At 32.7% G+C, this 23,135-nt stretch overlaps 1 protein-coding gene across 3 annotated transcripts in view; it reads left to right on the top strand.

The window, feature by feature from the left end:
- The window catches only part of LOC117106077, a 26,379-nt gene extending 4,164 nt beyond the window's left edge, over positions 1 to 22,215 (top strand). For all 3 annotated transcript variants that reach the window (XM_033247413.1, XM_033247412.1, XM_033247414.1), the window contains exons 2-7: positions 5,598 to 5,648; positions 6,096 to 6,200; positions 9,463 to 9,993; positions 11,873 to 11,911; positions 12,570 to 12,614; positions 14,394 to 22,215. In XM_033247413.1, coding sequence (XP_033103304.1) covers positions 5,615 to 5,648; positions 6,096 to 6,200; positions 9,463 to 9,993; positions 11,873 to 11,911; positions 12,570 to 12,614; positions 14,394 to 20,335 — 6,696 coding nt within the window. In that variant the 5' untranslated portion in view covers positions 5,598 to 5,614 and the 3' untranslated portion in view covers positions 20,336 to 22,215. The remainder of the gene's footprint in view (positions 1 to 5,597; positions 5,649 to 6,095; positions 6,201 to 9,462; positions 9,994 to 11,872; positions 11,912 to 12,569; positions 12,615 to 14,393) is intronic.
- Positions 22,216 to 23,135: the final 920 nt, after the last annotated feature.

Consider the following 23,135-nt stretch of genomic DNA (forward strand, 5'->3'; position numbering starts at 1 on the left):
TCTTGCACTGAAACTTGGGATGAGATTTTGAGATTGAGATCTTCAGACTTGATATGACCATGGAGGAATTAGTTTATGACTGATATACTGTATGTTACCCAGATCGATCTGTCATCACTACAGCAGGGCCACTGCCAAGCAAAGAATTTAAACAAAGGCTGGAGGCTATTCCGAGAGTTTTTTACAGGATTCAGTCCTTGTTTGATAATGGCTATAGATAAGTGACATGACTACTGAGTGGAACCTTGCGCCATATTTGTCGATGACAGTACTAAATACAGCAGTGTACTTTTTGATGTTCTACATACCCAGTACATCGTTTGCGCACCACTCATCGTTGAAAGATGATGTCACGCACATTCTGGCACTTCATTGGGTGATGGTGACGTAATGCCATTTACTGTACCTTTAGCAAATTGAATAAAAAATACAGTACCTTATCTCTGGCCACATGGTTTTTTTTTTTTTATAAGAACTAGTAAATTTTTTTCAGACTCAAAATGTTCTTATTTTGTTCTTGTTTTTAAACACTTTTCAAGCATAGAAAATTATTTTTGTACATCAGTATATTACTGTACTGTTATGTAGATGGCATAACATAATATAGTCACACCTACTGCAAATATGGTACAATAAGATTTGTTGGTTTTTTATTTTTTTTTCAACTAAAACCCTAATCTGAAATTTCAATTTGTTCTTATGTTGTTCTTAATTTTTAGGCAATTTCAGCCTCGCTGTTCTTACAAAATGTGTCCTTATGAAAAAAAGAAGTGTAGCGTTGTCGGCTAGTGGGAAAATGTGTCCTTATGAAAAAAAGAAGTGTAGCGTTGTTGACTAGTGGGCCTGGCTGTCAGTTGTTGTTTCAAAATCATTTAAAAAACTCACATGTACGAATACTGCGCAGGGTTCAGATTGTGTATTGTTGACATTAACTTATACTGTATTATTAGAATTTGATCCCACTGAGTTAGGGGGGTGTGGGGGGAGACACTATAGTGATGTTTTAAGTCATCGGAAAATTAGCAATGATAAAAGAAAGGGCATGTGTGTGGTATGCTGTCTGTAGCTTCCATGGACAAGATAGCAATTATTAAGGGTTCCAACAATTTAAAAACTAATGTTACTAATTGAATTGGTCTTTATTAGTAAATTAACAGGTTAAATAATCAGGCCAGGCCTGCCTCGGTATACAGGTTCTAGTCTAATGCGTTGCTGGGCTATTTAAGTCCTAACCTTCTACCCAGCCTCATGGCCTACAGTTATATTGAATATTGATTGCAGGCTGGAAATTAAGGGTTATTTGGTCCTGATTGTTTTAAAGAGTGACAAGGAATTTACTTGGTCACGCTCACTGTGACTGTGCTCACTGTGTCATTTCTTTTCATAAGCGCCAGAAAGGTTTCCAACCAAATTGCAATTGTTTACAACTTGTGCAGCCCCATAATTATCAGTCAGGCAGTATGCAAAACAATCTATCATTCATTCTATGATATCAACCAATCAGCATGAGCTACTGTTAAAGTGTGACGTCGTACCCTAAAGCTGTGTCTCTTTGGGTCAAGAAAGATGTGTATAAGAGACAGACTGTACTGTTATGTAGATGGCATAACATAATATAGTCACACCTACTGCAAATATGGTACAATAAGATTTGTTGGTTTTTTATTTTTTTTTCAACTAAAACCCTAATCTGAAATTTCAATTTGTTCTTATGTTGTTCTTAATTTTTAGGCAATTTCAGCCTCGCTGTTCTTACAAAATGTGTCCTTATGAAAAAAAGAAGTGTAGCGTTGTTGGCTAGTGGGCCTGGCTGTCAGTTGTTTCAAAATCATTTAAAAAACTCACATGTACGAATACTGCGCAGGGTTCAGATTGTGTATTGTTGACATTAACTTATACTGTATTATTAGAATTTGATCCCACTGAGTTAGGGGGGTGTGGGGGGAGACACTATAGTGATGTTTTAAGTCATCGGAAAATTAGCAATGATAAAAGAAAGGGCATGTGTGTGGTATGCTGTCTGTAGCTTCCATGGACAAGATAGCAATTATTAAGGGTTCCAACAATTTAAAAACTAATGTTACTAATTGAATTGGTCTTTATTAGTAAATTAACAGGTTAAATAATCAGGCCAGGCCTGCCTCGGTATACAGGTTCTAGTCTAATGCGTTGCTGGGCTATTTAAGTCCTAACCTTCTACCCAGCCTCATGGCCTACAGTTATATTGAATATTGATTGCAGGCTGGAAATTAAGGGTTATTTGGTCCTGATTGTTTTAAAGAGTGACAAGGAATTTACTTGGTCACGCTCACTGTGACTGTGCTCACTGTGTCATTTCTTTTCATAAGCGCCAGAAAGGTTTCCAACCAAATTGCAATTGTTTACAACTTGTGCAGCCCCATAATTTTCAGTCAGGCAGTATGCAAAACATGTTATCATTAATTTTACATGTACTGTATCAATCAATCAGCATGACCTAGACTGTTAAAGTGTGACGTCGTACACTAAAACCGTGTCGATGTGCACTCATCTTATTCTTGGTAAATAAGCGATCACCATCAAAGCGAAGGAGACTGGTGAGTTTGGTACAGGATTCAGTCCTTTTGTTTGATAATGGCTATAGATAAATGACATGAATACTGAGTGGAACCATACACCATATTTATCGATGACAGTACTAAATACAGCAGTGTACTTTTTGATGTTCTACTTACCCAGTACATCGTTTGCGCACCACTCATCGTTGAAAGATGATGTCACGCACATTCTGGCACTTCATTGGGTGATGGTGACGTAATGCCATTTACCGTACCTTTAGCAAATTGAATAAAAAATACAGTACCTTATCACTAGCCACACAGTTTTTTTTTTTTTTTTTTTTATAAGAACTAGTAAATTTTTTTCAGACTCAAAATGTTCTTATTTTGTTCTTGTTTTTAAACACTTTTCATAATTTTTGTACATCAGTATACTGTATTACTATACTGTTGTTTAGATGGCATAACATAATATTGTCACACCTACTGCAAATATAGTACAAAAAGATTTGTTGGGATTTTTTAAATTTTTTCTAACTAAAGCCCTAATCTAAAATTTCAATTTGTTCTTATTTTGTTCTTAATTTTTAGGCAATTTCAGCCTTGCTGTTCTTACAAAATGTGTCCTTATGAAAAAAAAATTGTAGAGCTGTGGGCTAGTGAGTCTGGCTGTCAGCTATTGTTTCAAAATCTTTTAAAAAACTCACATGTGCGTACAGTAAACTGCGCAGGGTTCACATTGTGTAGTATGGCCTAGAAATCCGTCTTCGGATTACAGAAAATAAGAACCAATTTTCCCGCAGATGTTGCCGAAAATTAGGCTTTTACCTACTGTACCTAATTTTATTTTAAGCAATTGTGGTAAAATGTTACATTTCAATTTATTTATTGTTGACATTAGCTTATTACTGCATTTTTAGATTTTGATCCCACTGAGTTTTTTTTTGATTGGGGGGAGGGAGATAGTGATGTTTGAAATCATCAGAAAATCAACGATGATAAAAGAAAGGGCATGTGTGTGGTATGCTATCTGTAGCTTCAATGGAAAAGATAGCAATTATTAAGTGTTCACAACCCCTTTAAAAACTAATGTTACTAGTTGAATTGGTCTTTACTAGTAAATTATTACAGGTTAAAGAATCAGGCCAGGTCTGCATAGTATACATGTTTTAGTCTACTGCTTTGCTGGGCTATTTAAAGCCTAACCTTCTACCCAGCCTCATGGCCTACAGTTATATTGAATATTGATTGCAGGCTGAAAATTCAGGGTTATTTGGTCCTGATTTTTTTTAATTGTGACAAGGAATTCATTTGGTCGCGCTCAGTGTGAAAAGATCATTCGTTTTTATAAGCACTATAAAGGTTTTTAACCAAATCACAAATGATTACATCTGGTGCAGCCACATAATTTTAGGCAGTATGCAAAACAATGTATCATTCATTCTGTGATATCAACCAATCAGCAGGAGCTAGACTGTTAAAGTGTGGCGTCGTACGTCCCTAAAGCTGTGTCTCTTTGAGTCAACAACTGATGTTCACTCATCTCGTGTTCTTGGTAAATAAGCGATCTCCGTCAAATCGAGCAAGACTGGTATTAAAATATCGGCTTGAACAAATTTTCCTTAATTTGTTTGTTCGTAAAATAGAATGCTGATATTTCAAACGATTGTCTTTTGACTTCTTATAGTTATACGATGGACCAGTAGCAAGCAATAACAAAAATTTAACACAAAATACATCGTAAAATGCATGTAGACATCATCTGGATTAACTGAAAATTATATTAGGCTCCTTCAAACAATGGTTGATGATACAGTAATTTCATCCGGACTTTATGGGGCAGCTGTGGTTTAACAACATGTGTCTCCATGAGCAACATCCTCAAATTTACAAAAATCAAAAATGAAAAAAAATTTTTTTTTAAATATTTGAGAAATATAATTAAGTAAAGTAATATAGAAAGCAATGGCTTTATTGAAAATATTTTGGGTGATTACTCCTTTACTACCATTCATTTACTGAAGAAGCCACTTCTGACCTACTTTTGTTCGTACCGGCGGCATACAAAGAGTCAAATGACTTTGTGCCTGGTGACCATTATTTCAGTGTCCACCATGAAGACCTATGACTGTATAGATCACTTTCTCATTTGCTGGCCTTTTCAGTGCAAGATACAAAATCTAGATTCAGTACTTGTCATAAAATGCTTTTTCGATGGGCTTAAATCAATTCAAATAATTACTGGGCCGGTATTTTAGGAACTGTAACTTCACCTAATTTACATGTCAACAAGGATGCGAAGGGCCTCCCCCCCCCCCCCATGGAACATGGCAGGGAAATTGTTGTAAAAGGCTCTGTATTTTGCTCCCAAATGAAGAGGGAATAGCCGCATTTATTCTAACTTTTTGGCAAAGGCCAAGTCGCTGATGCGCACTCCTCGCGTAAATCTGGGTATCTATAACCAAATAGACATCTAGGTTAGGCTCACATATGCTTCAGGTTTAAACTGTCTGTCTATTAAAGAAATGAAAATGTCCAAGAAAACGTTTTTGATCACGTGACAAATGACGCTCGCTGATTAGTCGGTTTATTTGTCAATCAAATATTGTCGAGATACTAATTAGCGTAAGGTCTGGTCAATCTACGTCACTATTCTTTATACAAGTAGAAGTACTTTATACAAGTATACCTTCATTTTAAAAACGATTTTAGAGGCGATGCTCTTGCTAATTATTGAAAGATAACACAAATATTGATGTATTTTCGTAGACTATTGCAAAAAAAGAAGAAAATATTAAAATATAAGTATGCCCATGCAATTTTCTTAGTAAAGAGTATGTGAAAAACGTGGGGAAAAAAAATTGGCCGGGAGTCATGTTAACAAAACGGTAGTGTTGTCATGTATGTTTTAATTAATGGAAAACTCAACAATTTGTCATAAGTTTGGCTTAGAAATTATTCAAGTTGGCTTGGGCAAGTTTAACTGTATTTTTACTTTCTAAGCTGCAAATAACAGTCTGAATCTGTAGGCTTATTATAACTTTTTCTCAATCCTTGTAGATTGATCTGTTGTAAAAATGAGTGACAGTATGGAAGGAGACACATCAGAAGGTGAGTTAACTTTAATAAGAAATAATTAAATTTGAAAATTATTTTTAATCCACTGTATATAGATAAGTGTCCTGAATTTCTTCAGTTAAAAAAAGGACAAGTTTCATACCAATTGAGAAAGGTTGAAGTTCAGCAGGGGATATATATAGGACCATCATTATTTCCATACCAGTTATAGCATTAATAATGATGATGATGATGATGATGATGATAATAGTTGGAACACTTTAATATTAACAATCACACATTGTTATCTACTCTAACACACTAATTGGAATCGCAGGTCTGGCACAAAAGTATAATGCAATAAAATATATTAACTGTATTTCTCAAAATGTGTGTGTGTTTGATTGAAAATCTACATTGAATAATGAATATAGGAATAATAAATAATTGTTGTTCTATGCTATGTTAAATTTGGCAAGATTTTCACAATTTCTTAAACAGATGATGAAGAAGAACTGGAAAATTTAACCAGCAAGAGAAAGGTGAAGCATAAAGGACCTACTAACAAAATTAAGAAGGCAAAGACAATTGTTCTGTCAAACCTAGGTATGTACTGGTCGTCTTCAAGAACGACCCAATTGTCACACGGCCTCTGTGAACCCGTCTGACAAGAGGTCCGAACATGTATTTACAGGAGACACAAAGAATCATCAAACAAATAATTATCAAATACTTACTTATTTATTACAGGGTAGGTGCACCAACCAACTTTACGTTGGGGAATCAAGTTCACATGCATATCAAAATTTGAAAAAAACAAAGTTTCCTGTCTAAGAAAAGACCATGTTTCATTTCTTCAAATACAAACTGTTAATGAAATATGAAAAATGCATCTATAATTTAACTCCACGTTTTTCACTCACCATTGCCTCACTATCTAGGCTGATATAATAGAAAGAATACTGTAAAGCCTTAAATTTTTGCGATTTCACGATTTGAAACATTTCGCGTCCTTTTATTTTCGCGATATAATCTACTTGGAAAATGGAATTTTGCGATTTACCACCACTGAAGAAAACAAATTTCCCGATTTTTTTTCCAGTTGATTTTTATCATGCAAACAATAAGATGGTAAGCTTTAGAACCTAGTATTTATATCGCTCAATAGAATGCCATAATTTCTAGGTCTTGCAAGGCTATTAGTATTCCTAGACCAACACTATGCCATATTTGTACTAGTGGTAGTAGTCTTGTTTTTAGGTTAGGCCTAGGCTATCTACATGATACCTGTAACTTGCACATTCGACTAGCCAGCTTCTTCTGGCTACCACAATGAAATGTATTTTTCCGCTGGTCAGCTCTAGGGAAATCCCCATTACTTGCTAGAGGGTCGCGCTACGTAAAACTTTAAACATCAATTTAGTTTAAGTTAAATAAAATCTAATAAAATCTAATACTTATTGAGTATATTTAGCTATTTTAAGCAATCATTCTATTATTTTAGTGACTAATAACAGTCAGTATTAGGCTAATGGTAATTCTAGGCCTAAGTCATTAATACTCACAGCCCACTGTGCAAAGCATGCACCATCACGCACTACGTTTATAAACAAAAAACAGATGACGTAAGCCTTTCTTCAATTAATTTCCAGTAAAATAATTATTACAACTTCAAGAAAACTCGTGTTTTTATAGCATAAATTAATTTTACAAGCTTTTACTCTGAAATTATAGCAGTATCATTATTCTTTCTATAACGGTACAAGCCACCGGGAACCAGACGTCAAACAGCAAGTTTCACCAGCCCACGTGTGTTTTGTTGCGACACCGTAAATGAAGCTGCTCACGTGACCTCAAGGACCACACTCCCGAAACCGAAAAGTAGTTTGTTTATTTGTTTTGAGCGAAGCGATTTCGAATAGAAACAGCATGTTTTTATGAGTGAACGTAATTATGAAAATAATTAGACAAACCAAACCATTGCTTGAATGTCGTAGAAAATGTAGTAGGAATCCTAGTACTGTACAGCACTGTAGTGAGTATATTTACAAATACTAGGCCTTCCAACCCTAGGCTAATTAATTGGGCTAGCATAGGCCCAAGCTAGACACTGTGACAGACAACGCGAGATTTTCGCTGCGGCTGGCGATCTGAACTTTTTGGGAGTAGGTTAACGACCGGTGTATAGGCCGCACCTCAAACTTCGGGGGGAAATCGCGTATAAAATTTGCGGCTTATACCACCGGAATATACAGGTTATTGAGCAAAAACTTTTTTCATGATTTTAAGGGTGGGCTGGAGGGTTTGTATGAGGCTGGGCGAAAGTCCTTAAAAATAGCTTTAGGATGGGCACAAGACGTCATAGACTGGGCGGCTCCGCCCACCTCCGCCCTGCATAATGAGATCCCTGATATAAGTAGCACATCTTTATTATGGAAATCACGTTTTACAATCGTTTTTGACAAAATATAATTTTTGAGATTTTCGTGCGCCCTTAATTTTCGCGATCGTTGTTCAATCGCGAAAATTAAGGGCACGCGAAAATTTAGGGCTTTACAGTAATCACTTCGTTAGCATCACTTATTGCTCATCACGGTTTTGTATGTGTAGCTATGATACACGCAATATCCTATCATTTCAATTTTCTGTTTAATTTTTAAAAAAAACCTCACTCTTTATCACTAATATTAACTGTCATCATGGAATTTCATCACTAATATTAACTGTCATCATCGAATTTCATCACTCATATTAACTTTCATCATGGAATTTCATCACTATTATTATACGTTTTCTAATCATCTCAAAGAAATACTACTGTAATTAACAAGTAGTAATAGTTACACATTAATTTTTTAACAATACAACTTATCAGTACAGCTCTTCCATCAAATATTACGTTATAAAATAGAATAACCATTGGTTACCAGTTTAAACATTACTAATTATCCTTATAGCATTTAAACTATCACAGAAGTTTCAATCGTCTTCATTAAATATATATATCTGTATACGTAGCAAATATCTGGATACCCTGGATATAACGTAACGTCTCCTTATTTTTATTGGTAGCAAACCGTTCGTTAAAATGACAAAAAATTAATTAAACATCTAAAATTATATGTCACCTGTGACACCAATAAAGGTCAAAACATTAAATCATGGTCTCCCTGTCATTATTCGGGGTAACTTTCTTTTTATGTTATTTAAATATAATCAATACATCTGTTGGTTTTACAATTTAAGTTATTAATAAACAATGTATGTTTTTGGGGTAACTGGTGTCCTATGAATTTTATTAAAAATTAACATTTTTTTCATTCAAGAATTATTATTATAATTTTATGTTAGAACAAATAATGTATATTTTCACTGTTGTTTTTAGGCACATGTGCCAATGATTGGCAATAGTGAATATATCACTGTCCCATTCATAGGTGGCAATCCATTTCACAAAACAAACATTTAACGTACATAAGCTGGGTTTCTTTATGAAGTTTAGGGAGTGGAGAAAATATCCTGGTGTTTTGACCCATGACCCTGGAATTGGAAAGCAAGTTTCTTAATGACCAAGCTAGTACAGCTTCACTTGCATTCAGCATGTTCAGGGGTCTAAGATCTTGTGCGAGTCGCAAGAGTCTCATAGAAATCCGAAAGACCTTGCATGAGCAGGCAAGAATGTCACAGAAAATAACCCATCTCCCACAATTCATGATATATTCATTTTATGTTTTATCAATTGTCTCTCAACTGGGTAAAGAATGGCCTCATTCAGATTTAGAATCTGAGTATATCCCTACCTTGAATCCGCTATAGTGAAGTATTAACATAACACAATTTAGTATATTTATTAATACATTACTTCCAGAAATCTCTGATGATGAATACCGTGAGCTGTTGCAGGATATATCAGAATGGTATGATGGAAATGGCTGTATTGGTATGCTGAAAGTATTGTACAAAGATCATGTGACTAATGCTAATACACTACATAATGCTACAAAAATGCGCGACTTGCTGGACAACTTGCATAATTCTGGACATCTGAGTCCAACTGATCTTAGTATTCTGTATGACACCGTAAATGTAACAAAACAATTTGGTTTCAAACCAAAGAATAAGAAGCTGCTTCCATTATTTCAAAATGTTAGAAGTTTTGAAATATCAAAATTTACATCGCACAGGCAAAAGCTTGTAAAATTAGGAATGGCATTGATTCAAGAGGATGTAGCAGCACTCGATAGTTTGTTTAACACCCAACGAAAGAAATATGAAGACAGTTGGCATTTGATAAAGGATCTGGAGCACAGAACAGTAATTTGTGAAGGAAAAATGATGGCATTCATTAAAAAGTTGAGTAAATTCCAACTCCATTTGGCTGTGAAAGCTCTTACAGAAGGTAAACTTTTATATTGGATCTATATTAATTAATTAATGGTTGTTATAAATACTTTAGAGACAACACTACCGACTAAGGCATGGGGTCAAATGCAGTGAAATGTAATCAATTACAAATTGCAATTACTCCTGTTTTCCGATTACAATTACCTGTATAATTACTTTCTTTTTCCCCATTACAATTACAATTACATATTTTCTCAATTGCAATTATAATTACATTTCTCTTTTTAATTTTAAGACAATATCACAAAAAAAAAAAAAAAAATCTTTTTTAATCACACCAATATATCAAACAGATATTTAGACTTGTTCTATGGAGTAGATACACAGTAATAATACCTTAGGCTTTAGTAAAGGAATAGAATTTGAATAAAAGTAAACAAATATCGGCCTGAAATATGAAAACATCTGTATAAATCAACAAACCCTACCTGTTTAAACTAACCGTTGGTCATATTAAGCATTTGGAATAGAACCTTTTTTTGTTATTTTACACCATAGCGTTTCACTAACCTGTGTTTACTACTGCTGCTGTTGTGTTTACTGGCTGTTAAATAGCCATCTTGAAGAAAGACACTTGGTAACTTTAATAGCTCTAATATTATTAAATTTAATATTTATTATTTATTAGTAATAAATAATAAATATTAAATTTGAAGAAAATTGGAAATTAATCTATAAAAAATTACATCAGTTTCTTATTACATTAATTAATGGACAAATGGCAGAGGATCTGAAGTTGAAAGTCTTCTGGGCTTCTGTGTGGCATGCGGGACACGACAAAAAAAAATCACCATGTAAATAGCATGATTTGTTCCGCATTAAATAAAATCACATGATCAGGACTAAATGTTTGATATAATATCCCATCATGTTGACTGGTAACATTAACAACTGTGTATATAATTATAATCAATCTATTGGTAAAATAAAGAGGAAAATAAGTAATAGTAACTAGATGAAGAGACGGCTGTATTCTTGCTCACTAATAACCAATTGTCATAATATTTTGTAACTAAAACAAACAGTAAATTTAGGTAGGTTGTGGGTTGAGTACATGGTACATTGTATAGGGGATACTGAAAAACTGTTTAACCATGGAAATTCTCTGTAAATTAACTTTACATTCAGCAGGGAACCTATTATAATATAATACTGTACATACATTTCATAGTACCATGGAGGTATAAAATCATTTGTTATACAACCATGGCAGTAGGCCTACATACTATTTAAATCAAATTAACAACTCCTTGGTTTGTTATTCAGTAAAATAAAAAAATAAATAAAAAAAAAGTTTAACTTGTATTTGAATAAACTGTTGACAACAACAGTTATTTCTGAAGAAGCAATAAAGGTTTTTGCCATCCAGTGGATTTCACTTTGACATTTTTATAAACACAAACAGTTTTGAAATGTAATTGCTGTGATTTCAATTACTTTTTTCTAATTAAAATTACCTTACAATTGCAAATTACATTTTTGAACCCAGTTACAAATTATATCCCATAACATTACAAATTCCGATTACTGTACCCCATGCCTGCAACAAACTTCATTACAAATATATACAAACTTTTGATATAGTGAACTTTTTCATGGTTGTTGAATGAGTAAATTTTAACTATTCAAGTGGAAATTTTATTTTTTAAAGTAAGACTTGGCATCTGTTTAAGCTGTTTCTTTAAATTTTACTAGCCAAGAAAAAGGAATGCTATTTTGTGCTACAAGTACTGTATTCTAAATTTTAGAAAGTAAAACTTGGAAAGAGACCTAGGGCACAATATCTTGCCTTGTTACACTCAACAAAATAAATATCTGCTAATTCTCATTCAGCTTTATGTTAATCTTTTATTGTTTATTGAATGTACTTACAGACATAGAAAATGCATCTTCAGGACAAGCAAGTGGTCAAGGTAGTAAATGATACATTTTTGTGTCAAATCATCTTTGAATTAGTATTTTAATTTTGTGAATAATCAAGATGAAATTATTACTATTGTTAATTAATTTTTATGAAAGCCATTTTGGGTTTCATGATAGGAATGGCAAATTTTAAGTTCATTACTAAAAGTGACCTTGTTTCAATTAGAACATATTGCTTTGAAGTTTTAATCTTGGTTCAACATTTTTGGCTTTACATTGCTTTTAAGTTCCAATTTTTAAAATATTTGCCATCTAAATTATTTGTAAACATTGACTGTTGTAAAAACATAAGAAGGTATTCCATAAAAATATAGTATTTTTCATAGAATAAAAAGTTAAAAAAAAGAAAAAAAAAGAGTTAAAAAAAGGGAATACAGTATACAACATTAAACATTTTGCAAAAAGAAAATCACCTCCGTTTGATTATTTGTAATTCTGAAATGGGTAAGAACTGTACATTCCCTGTACTTGATATACTTTCTAATAACATAACAGCCAGTTCAGAGCTTATACTGTTTTGTTTGTAAAGTTATTGAAATAAGATAGCATTATACATTAAACAATAAAAAATCCAGTAACTTGTAGATGATTAAACGTTGAAACCTCATCATGTTTACAGAATATTTATTTCTCAATTTTGATTTATAGGCATCTTAAATGTGTTTTCATACTCTGTTGGGCCTTGTAATGAAGGTAATATTTTGTCTTTCGTCATTCTTTATTATTTGTTTTTGCTTGATACTTTGTGTATGTTAGTTACATTTTACATCACCATGAGTACAAACATGGTGATGCAATTTAACTTGCTTTTAAAATTATATAAAAATATTAATATGCATACAACTTAAGGGTGTCTCGGTAAAACAATGGCATATAGATGAAAGATGGAAAAACTTTGTTGTGCCAATGGTTGATTATGAATTTATTGACATACTCTATGACATAAGCTTTCTAATTTTAAAATGTGACAAGGTTACAACGTCAATATCAAAGCAACTGATTAACAAATTTAGCCAATGCAACCAAATACAGTACTTCAGTCCAGCACCAACCATGGCCACTCCATTGGTCCTGAACTAACTTTGTTCACAGTTAAGGGATTTGCATAATGCAACCCACCTGAACTATATATAAAGTAGCAGGCAAAATTAATACAACATACCATATTCACTCATGCATTACATTTGACTAATGAGCTTACTATAATATCCTTTCACACAAAATAATAAGATTAACTAGAGCACACTCTGAAGGTGCATACCTACGCCCACATCATAATTCTCCACTGTATAAATTTCCTATACATCTTTTCTTTTCTAGAAAGTTTCGTTCAGATCCAATGATCAGTGTTTGAGATGTTTAGTTCCCGGACGTTTTCATTTTAATGGTCCCCACATCATCAACATACTCCGGAAAGTCACCAAAATTGCATACTTTTTTCCTTAGTCATAACAAACCATTCTAGAATGGTTTTCAGATTCATTTATATTTTTTCTTAGATATCTTGTACTGGGAAGTTCCCTTTAAATGATCCTCATATCCACACCCTACACTGGATTGTCACCCAAGTTTAATTATTTCTTTCTTGAAACATTACAAACCATTCTAAAATTTTCATTCAGATCCATTGAATAGTTTTTGAAATATTTAGGTCTGGAACATAATCACTAATAAAATCTTCCCCCCCCCCCTCAATTTATACCCAAATTTGTATCATCACCAAATTTTAATTGTCCTTCTTTAAACATGGTTAACTCCTTCCAGGAGGTTTTATTCAGATTAGTAGATCAGTTTGAGATATCTACTGTTTAGTGAACTCCAGAACTGTACCAAAATAAAGAAATCTTCCATTCAATGGCAGAAATCATTTGTGAATATCTGACGCATGTACATCTAAGATTGTAGACAGACTGCTCACAAACAGACAAACACAAAATAACTTGCAGAGATACTGGTAATAATAACATGAATGATAATATTCTGTATTTGGCCTTTGGCCTTTGCAGTACTGTGTTTCAGGCACAGATATGATTAAATTTTTGAATAGAAAATGTGATTGTGATTTTTTTCCCTTTTTATACATGTTGATATTTTTTATCATCATTGCTTTTGGTTGATTTTTATTACTTTTCTTTCTGTTATTTTAATTGATATTTAAGTTTTTTCTTTCTATTATAATATACAGTATGTTAATGAAATTACTATTGTCTTTGATTATTATGAACATTTTCTGTTTGTGTTTCTTTCTCACTTTATTGTACAGTATGTATAGAATAGTGCAATACTAGACCTGTTCTTTGTGTGCAAACAAATTGACTTAAAATGTATAATGCAAGTCTGATCGGGATATTTTTCCAACCACAGAAATGGGAAAATGTAGTCAATGAAATAACAATAATGTAGTTGTTGATCCTCCATTCTATTTGGAGTCACATCTTGATTAACATTTTATGTAAACATCTTTTTTTACAGACAAGGTTATTAGAAAATATCTGCTAAGTAGCCAACAGAAAGTGTGCCGCACTTCCAACCAGTTCACACCAGCCATTATTAATACAGAACACCAAGTAGACATTGTCAATATTTTCACTGATCTAGACCTACTAAAAATAAGTAAAAACAGAGAGAAGGAAGATGCTGCTATATTCACTGATTTAGACCAACTAAAAACAAGTAAAAACAGAAAGAAGGCAGATGCTGATATGTTCACTGGCCTTAGCCTACCAAAAATAAGTAAGAACAGTAACAAAAAAGATGCCACTCTAACAACTTTAAAGCAGGTTTTAGATGATATCGAATCCACACCTGCATGTAAAGCCCTAATTGAAGGTGAAAGCGGTATCGGTAAATCAACCCTCCTAAGGTATGTAGCATACAACTGGGCTAAAAAAGAATCAGATGAAATCTTCAAAGGTAAAATAGTGTTTCTTGTCAATATCCAGGATATTGACAAAGGTGAAACTATTTTAGATGCTATTTTAAATCAAATAAACCTACAGGGTTTTCAACTTGAAACAGGTCTCCAAAAAGATCCTTTATTAATTAAACGATTTATTTGGAATCACAGTAATGAAATTGTATTGTTATTGGATGGATTAGATGAATTGAAAGATTCTAGTGAGAGTCCAATAAGGATTTTTAAAAACCAAGAAATGTGTGAATGTAAAGTGATACTTACATCACGACCTGAAAACATAAATGACTTCATTAATGCAAGCAACTTGCATGTGGAAGTGAAGGGATTCAGTACAGATAATATAAGCAAATATATTAAGAAACACTTTGCTTTCTTTAGAGAACCTTTATTAGGAGACTCACTTATTGAGGAGCTTGATTCAAACGATAAATATAAATATAAGGAGGTATTTTCAATGTGTAAGAATCCATTGCTGCTTCTATCAGTATGTATCATGTGGGAAGAAAGGAAACATCTTCCAGCTGATAAAACTGATCTCTTTAAAGAGGTTTTTAGATGCATCTTGAATCAGTTCATTGACAAACAAGCGATTAAAGAGCAAAAAATCTCAATATTTGAAAATACTCCTGAGAGGTTTGTTAATGCAATGGCTCTATTAGGAAAGTATTTCTATAAAGGCCTAAAGAGAAATCAACTTTCAATAAACAGAAGAGAGATAGAAGAAGATAAAGAAATGGTTGCTCTGGCTTTAAAACTTGGATTTGTGTACAAAGATACACCAAAACTAAAATCTAACTTTGAAGAGATTTTTACAACTCGGCACAAGTTGATAGTAGAGTCATTAGTTGGATTTTACTTATGCAAACTATGTGAGACACAAGGGTCGAAGGATAAGTTTTCAAAGGGCATGGAAAGACTATTTGAGCCATTGACTGATAATGAATGGAAGATGATAAGCAGAAGTAAACATCTTCACATGACAAAAGTGTTTACAATTGGATTCCTAGGTTCTAATGCTGGCATTTTTTTGAGTCATTGGATAACTAATTATGTCTCAACATATCGTTCTTTAATGGAGTATTTAAGATGTATAAAAGAAGAGCATAAGGTTACTGTAGAAAAGGCAGTTATTGACCACATGACCAGGAAAAATTTAGAAATAGAGCCACATATTTATAAAATATGTAAATCACTAAGAAAATTTATCCATTACATTACTCCTGAAGTGGACATCAGTCAAAGAGAGCATTTCATAAAACTTATGATTAGAATTCATACATATTTGCCTGGGGCTGAATCGAAAGTAATAAATGCAGTTGAATGTTTTTGGAAAGAAATGTCATCTGAAGAAAAAGGCAGAATGCTTGCTCATATATTAATTGCTGTGTCAGATCAAAACTTGATTTTGGAAAAAATAAGTAGTATGATATGTGTCAATGATATTAACTATCTAACAGATGAATGTCAGAGACTGTATTTTAAATATGATATAACAGAATGTAGATTATCTTCTTTGAATACAGCTTCATATTTAGTTCATCTGTTCAGTAATGCTTCCCAACTTAGCAACTTTAAGTGCTCAAATTGTATTACAGGTGCTGCTATGAATGAGGTGATCCGAGACTGTTTACGGGGAGAAGTCAAGTTAGAATTAAATAAGCTTTCTTTCAGTGATAATAATATTAGTAACATTGATTGGTTGCCATATGCATCCTTATTCATTACTCCTAAACTAAATACACTGGAGATGAGTAATTGCAGTCTATCAGGTGTTGTTATGAATGATATGATTAGAGCATGTTCTAGTAGAGGAGTAAATTTGGAATTAGTGGAGCTTGATATCAGTGATAATAATCTCAGCAACATTAGAGGTTCTTCATTTGCATCTTTATTGGCTATCACACCCAAACTAAATAGACTTTTCATGGTTAATTGTAGTCTATCAGGTGTTATTTTGAATGATATGATTAGAGAGTGTTCTAGTAGGGAAATGAAGTTGGAATTAGAGTTACTTGATATCAATGATAATAATCTCAGTAACATTGATGGGTCTTCATTTGCATCCTTATTCATTACTCCTAAACTGAATGTATTTTACATGAATAATTGCAGTCTATCAGGTGTTATTATGAATTATATGATTAGAGAGTGTTTTAGAAGTGGAGTCAAGCTGGAATTAGAGTCACTTGATATCAGTGGTAATAATCTCAGTAATATTGATGGGTCTTCCTTTGCATCCTTATTCATTACACCTAAACTGAATTTACTTAACATGAATAATTGCAGTCTATCAAATGTTATTATGAATGATATGATTAGAGGGTGTTCCAATAGAAGATTCAAGTTGGAATTAGAGTCAGTAGGTATCAGTGGTAATAATCTCAGTAATATTGATGGGTCTTCATTTGCATCCTTATTCATTACACCTAAACTGAATTTACTTTACATGAATGACTGCAGTCTATCAGGTATTATTATGAATGATATGATAAGAGAGTGTTCTAATAGAGGAGTCAAGTTGGAAATACAGCAGCTTACTATCAATGATAATAATCTTAGTAACATTGATGGGTCATCATTTACGTCCTTATTTATTACTCCTAAACTTAAATCACTTGGCATGCGTAATTGCAGTCTATCAGATGTTGTTATGAATGATATGATTAGAGAGTGTTCTGGTAGAGGAGTGAAGTTGGAGGTACAGCAGCTTTATATCAGTGGCAATAATCTCAGTAACATTGATGGGTATTCATTTGCATCCTTATTCATTACTCCTAAACTATATTTACTTGACATAAGTAATTGCACTCTCTCAGGTGGTGTTATGAATGATATGATTAGAGAGTGTTCTAGTAGAGGAGTTAAGTTGGAATTACAGCAGCTTTATATCAATGATAATAATCTCAGTAACATCAATGGGTCTTCATTTGCATCATTATTCTTTACTCCTAAACTGAATGTACTTTACATGGCTAATTGCAGTCTATCAGGTTGTATTATAAATAATATGATTAGAGAGTGTTCTAATAGAGGAGTTAAGTTAAACAATTTAAACATGCTTAGTATCACAGGTAATAATCTCCATGACATTGATGGTTCTTTATTTACATCTTTAATCATTACACCTAAACTGAATACACTTCTTATGAGTAAATGCAGTTTATCAGTTGGTGTTATTAATATAATTACAGATTGTTCTAGTAGAGAAGTCAAGTTGGAATTAGAGGAGCTATATATAAGTGCTAATGATCTAAGTAAGATTAATAGTTCTTCATTTGCATCCTTATTTATTACACCTAAGCTGAATGAACTTGTCATGAATAATTGCAATCTATCAGGTGTAATAATGAATGATATGATTAGAGAGTGTTGTAGTAGAGGAGTCAAGTTGGAATTAGTGAGACTAGATATCAGTGGTAATAATCTCAATGACATTGATGGTTCTTTATTTGCATCCTTAATTAATTCACCTAAACTGAATACACTTTTGATGAGTGATTGCAGTCTATCAAGTGTTATTATAAATGATATGATTAGAGAATATTCTAGTAGAGGAGTGAAGTTGGAATTAATGGTGCTGTATATCAGTGGTAATAATTTAAGTAACATTGATGGTTCTTCATTTGCATCCTTATTCATTTCACATAAACTGAGTAAAATTCTCATGAATAATTGCAGTCTATCAGGTGTTCATATGAACGATATGATTAGAGAATGTTTTAGTAGAGGAGTCAAGTTTGATTTACAGGAGATTGATATCAGTGGTAATAATCTCAGTAACATTGATGGTTCTGCATTTGCTTCTCTATTCATCACACCTAAAATGAATACACTTGACATGAGTAATTGCAGTCTGTCAGGTGTTATTATGAATGATATGATTAGAGAGTGTTGTAGTAGAGGAGTCAAGTTGGAATTAAATGAGTTGTATATCAGTGGTAATAATCTCAGTAACATTGATGGTTCTGCATTTGCTTCTCTATTCATTACACCTAAACTGAATACACTTGACATGAGTAATTGCAGTCTGTCAGGTGTTATTATGAATGATATTTTTAGAGAGTGTTCTAGTAGAGGAGTCAAGTTGGAATTAAATGAGTTGTATATCAGTGGTAATAATTTAAGTAACATTAATAGTTCTGAATTTGCATCTTTATTCATTACAACTAAACTGAATACACTTGATATGAGTAATTGCAGTCTGTCAGGTGTTATTATGAATGATATGATTACAGAGTGTTCTAGTAGGGAAATGAAGTTGGAATTAGTGGGGCTTGATATCAGTGGTAATAATCTCAGTAACATGAATGGTTTTGCATTTGCATCCTTATTCATCACACCTAAACTGAATACATTGTTGATGAATAATTGTACTCTATCAGGTGTTATTATAAATGATATGATTAGAGAGTGTTCTATTAGAGGAGTCAAGTTGGAATTACAGGAGCTATATATTAGTGGTAATAATCTCAGTGTCATTAATGGTTCTTCATTTGCATCTATATTTATTACTCCTAAACTAAATACACTTGACATGAGTAACTGTAGTTTATCAGTTGTTATTATTAATAATATCATTAGAGAGTGTTCTAGTAGAGGAGTGAAGTTTGAATTTAAAGAGCTTTATATCGGTGATAATAATCTTAGTAACATTGATTGGTCTTCATTTGCATCCTTATTCTTTACACCTAAACTGAATACATTGAACATTAATAATTGCAGTTTATTAGATGTTTTTATGAATGATATGATTAGAGAGTGTTCTAGTAGAGGAGTCAACTTGGAATTGAAAGAGCTTTATATCGGTGATAATAATCTCAGTAACATTGATTGGTCTTTATTTGCACCCTTATTTATCACTCCTAAACTCATTATTCTGAACATGAGTTATTGTAATCTATCAGGTGTTATTATGAATGATATAATAAGTGAGTGTTTGAATAGAGGAGTCAATTTGGAAATAGTGCAGCTTTATATCAGTGGTAATAATATCAGTGACATTGATGGTTCTTCATTTGCATCTTTATTTATTACTCCTAAACTTAATACACTTGAGATGAGTAATTGCAGTCTATCAGGTGTTAACATAAATTATATGATTGAAGAGTGTTCTAGAAGCGGAGTCAATTTGGAATTAGTGGGCCTTGATATGAGTGGTAATAATCTCAGTAACATTGATGGTTTTTCATTTGCATCCTTATTTATTACACCTAAACTTCATTTACTTTACATGAGTAATTGTAGTCTATCAGGAGTTATTATGAATGATATGATTAGAGAGTGCTCTAGTAGGAGAGTGAATTTGGAATTAAGGGGCCTTGATATCAGTGATAATAATCTCAGTTACATTGATGGGTGTTTATTTACATCCTTACTTGTTATTACACCTAAACTGAATCATCTTAACATGAGTAACTGTAGAGTAACAAGTATTGTTATGAATATTATTACCAGAGAATTTTGTGGAAGAGTCATGTTGGAATTAGAAGAAACTTGATTTTTGTGGTAGTAGTGTCAGCAACATTGGTTTTTGACTAAATAGTTTTCAATGTGAATTGTATTCAGTATTGTCTACCAGTATCTGTTTTTTATTACATTACTGCTAAACTGTGGTTTAATATGGCATGCCTTGACGGACATTACTGTGTCCAACTCATATCACTCCTACTGAGTTTAAACATCCCTTCCTATCAAAATTATTTACAGGTACACAAAAATTTACACCAAATAAATCCATCTGTCACTGCCTGTCGAGTTTACACACATCCCTGCAGGTCGAGTTCACACACATCCCTGCAGGTCGAGTTCACACACATCCCTGCAGGTCAAGTTTATTAATACAAATCATTACCTGTCCAGTTTACACCCATCTGTACTGGTCTTAACACAAATCACTACCAGTCATGATTACACACATCCCTATCAGTCCAGTTTACACACATCACTTCCGGTCCAGTTTATTAAACACAAATCACTACCCGTCGATTTTATACCAATCTCTACCTAAACACAAATCACTAATACATTGATAGTGACGAGTAATACACACATCAATAGCGATGCGATTTCTTGTAGAGAAGAGCCATAACCATATAGTGGCGATTTCGCAAGATCTAGGTCAGTTTTTGGGCCGAGCAAGAGAAATTCAGCAGTTGTTTAGATTAAATAGATGCTTAAAACAGAAATGCTGTCAGGTGATCCAAGAATAACACCATCTTGATGAATGGAGAAATATTGCAAATGCAAGTAATAATTTGTACAGTTAAAAAGCTGCTAAGGATGCTAACCAATTGTTTTATTGTATATTATTGACTGGAAATAAAGGAAACAAGTTACAGTTAATATTGTCTCACAATTTATAAATAACACACACCAATATTACAAATTTATTCAGGCACACCAATATAACAAATTTATTCAGGCGCATTTTAATTCAAACTACATTAAAAGATTCACGACTGAAAAGTTTTAAAAATTACCTGTTGCCCTTATTGTAAGCTAGCACTTTTGAATTACATTCCGATATTTTTGGTAAACATTTCTTTGTAAGCTGTTTATTTCTTAGGCTGTTTATGTTTGCATGACTCCTCACTTTATAGTGGCTTTTTCTATGGTCCTAAGAGTGATTACTAAATTTAACCAACCAACTACTTAGACTGTGGTATAGAAATCTATAACTTTTTGGTTGTACTTCATTATAATTGTATGCAACAATCCAAATTTTTTTACATGACTTGAAAAATAAAAGTTGGTATTGCTAAAATTCAATACATAAAAAAGTCAATGTTACTAGTTGTGTATAGGTATTCATATAATTATTACCTAAAGAATTGTATGTAATTGACGGTTCACACACTCTGCGCGTTTTTGAGTGAATAAATACCATAGATTTTATACTTTATTGATACTGTAAAACTATTTAATTTTTCAAGTATGGTTTCTTACGGCAGAAGTTAACAAATTTTCCTACCGTGAACAACATAAAAATGTATTTTTTTGAGTAGTTTATATATCTCCTAGTAGTGGTCAGTGTAGCTGCATAGCTCATTGTTACTTAAAAATTGTTATTTCTGGATTAATTATGTTCAGAGTGTTTGCTATAATATACTATCCCATGACACATGATGTTGGTGGTCTTTTTTTCCCCTTTTTTTTTATGACAAGTCCATATAATGAGGTTTTGTATGCTGTTCAATGCCTTTCTCATTTTTGTGAGGGTTTTAGGTGAGTTGTATTAGGGAAATTTTATTGCCAATAATCATTGGGTTTTCTGTAATTTTTTATAGGCCTACATATATTTTAATTCATAATGCTTATTTTATATACAGTTTTAATTTTGCATGACCAACCTCCCTTGGACAAAAAAAAAAAAAAAAATTAATTAATTAAAAGAATCCCAGACTAACCTTTTCAGGACCTGTGAGCTGAATATGTATGCAACTACTCTATTTTTTTAAATATAAAATAAGAATGAGAAAAATTTGCCTGACCGTTTTAAAGAGGGGAAAAGCTTTAATTTTGAAGAACTTAAAAGTCATTAAAAGACATTTCAGAAGTCGGTAAAGCTCATTTCGCGCCATCTAGAAATAAAAAATAAGGCCTATTTACAGTAGTGATAATGAGAGAAATTTACCAGACCATTTTCAAGAGGGGAAAACTTTGAATTTCGAAGAACTTAAGTGATTAAAAGACACTTCAGAAGTTGGGAAAGCTCATTTCCCGCCATTTAGAAATCCTCACTTTTTTGGATTTATCAATTCATGGACAAAAGAATACGTATTTAACTACTCAAATTTTTTTTTTTATGTATGTAGGCCTATACACACATAACAGGCCTATATACTGTAATATGAATGAGAAAGTTTACCTGACTGTTTTCAAGACGGGTGAACCTTAAATTTTGAAGAAATTAAAAGTCATTAAAACTCACCTAGCTCAAAAGTCGGGAAAGCTCATTTCCCGCCATCTAGGAATAAAAATTTTACCAGCGTAAGACCCCCGTCCCCCTTCCTTTTTGAGGGTTTTGGTAAACATTTTGACCCCACTCCTCTAAATTTGAACCCAGACCCCTGATTTATTTTCCCATTCATCTTACTAGTGGGGTGCCCCCTTTTTCAGAAAACGTTCACCAACCCTGTCTTGTACAGTAATTTAATAAGTAGGTTTTTATAATAATGTGTAATTGTAAGTAATGTATTTTGTACAGGCTTACTCAATTACTACTGTATGTATTAAATGTTATACAGTACTATAAATTTAATAAATAAAATAATTTAACATTTTACACATGAATACGT

Source organism: Anneissia japonica, unplaced genomic scaffold (genome assembly GCF_011630105.1).
Source record: "Anneissia japonica isolate Jap-2015-1 unplaced genomic scaffold, ASM1163010v1 scaffold287931_len176634_cov123, whole genome shotgun sequence".
Classification (NCBI taxonomy): Eukaryota; Metazoa; Echinodermata; class Crinoidea; order Comatulida; family Comatulidae; genus Anneissia; species Anneissia japonica.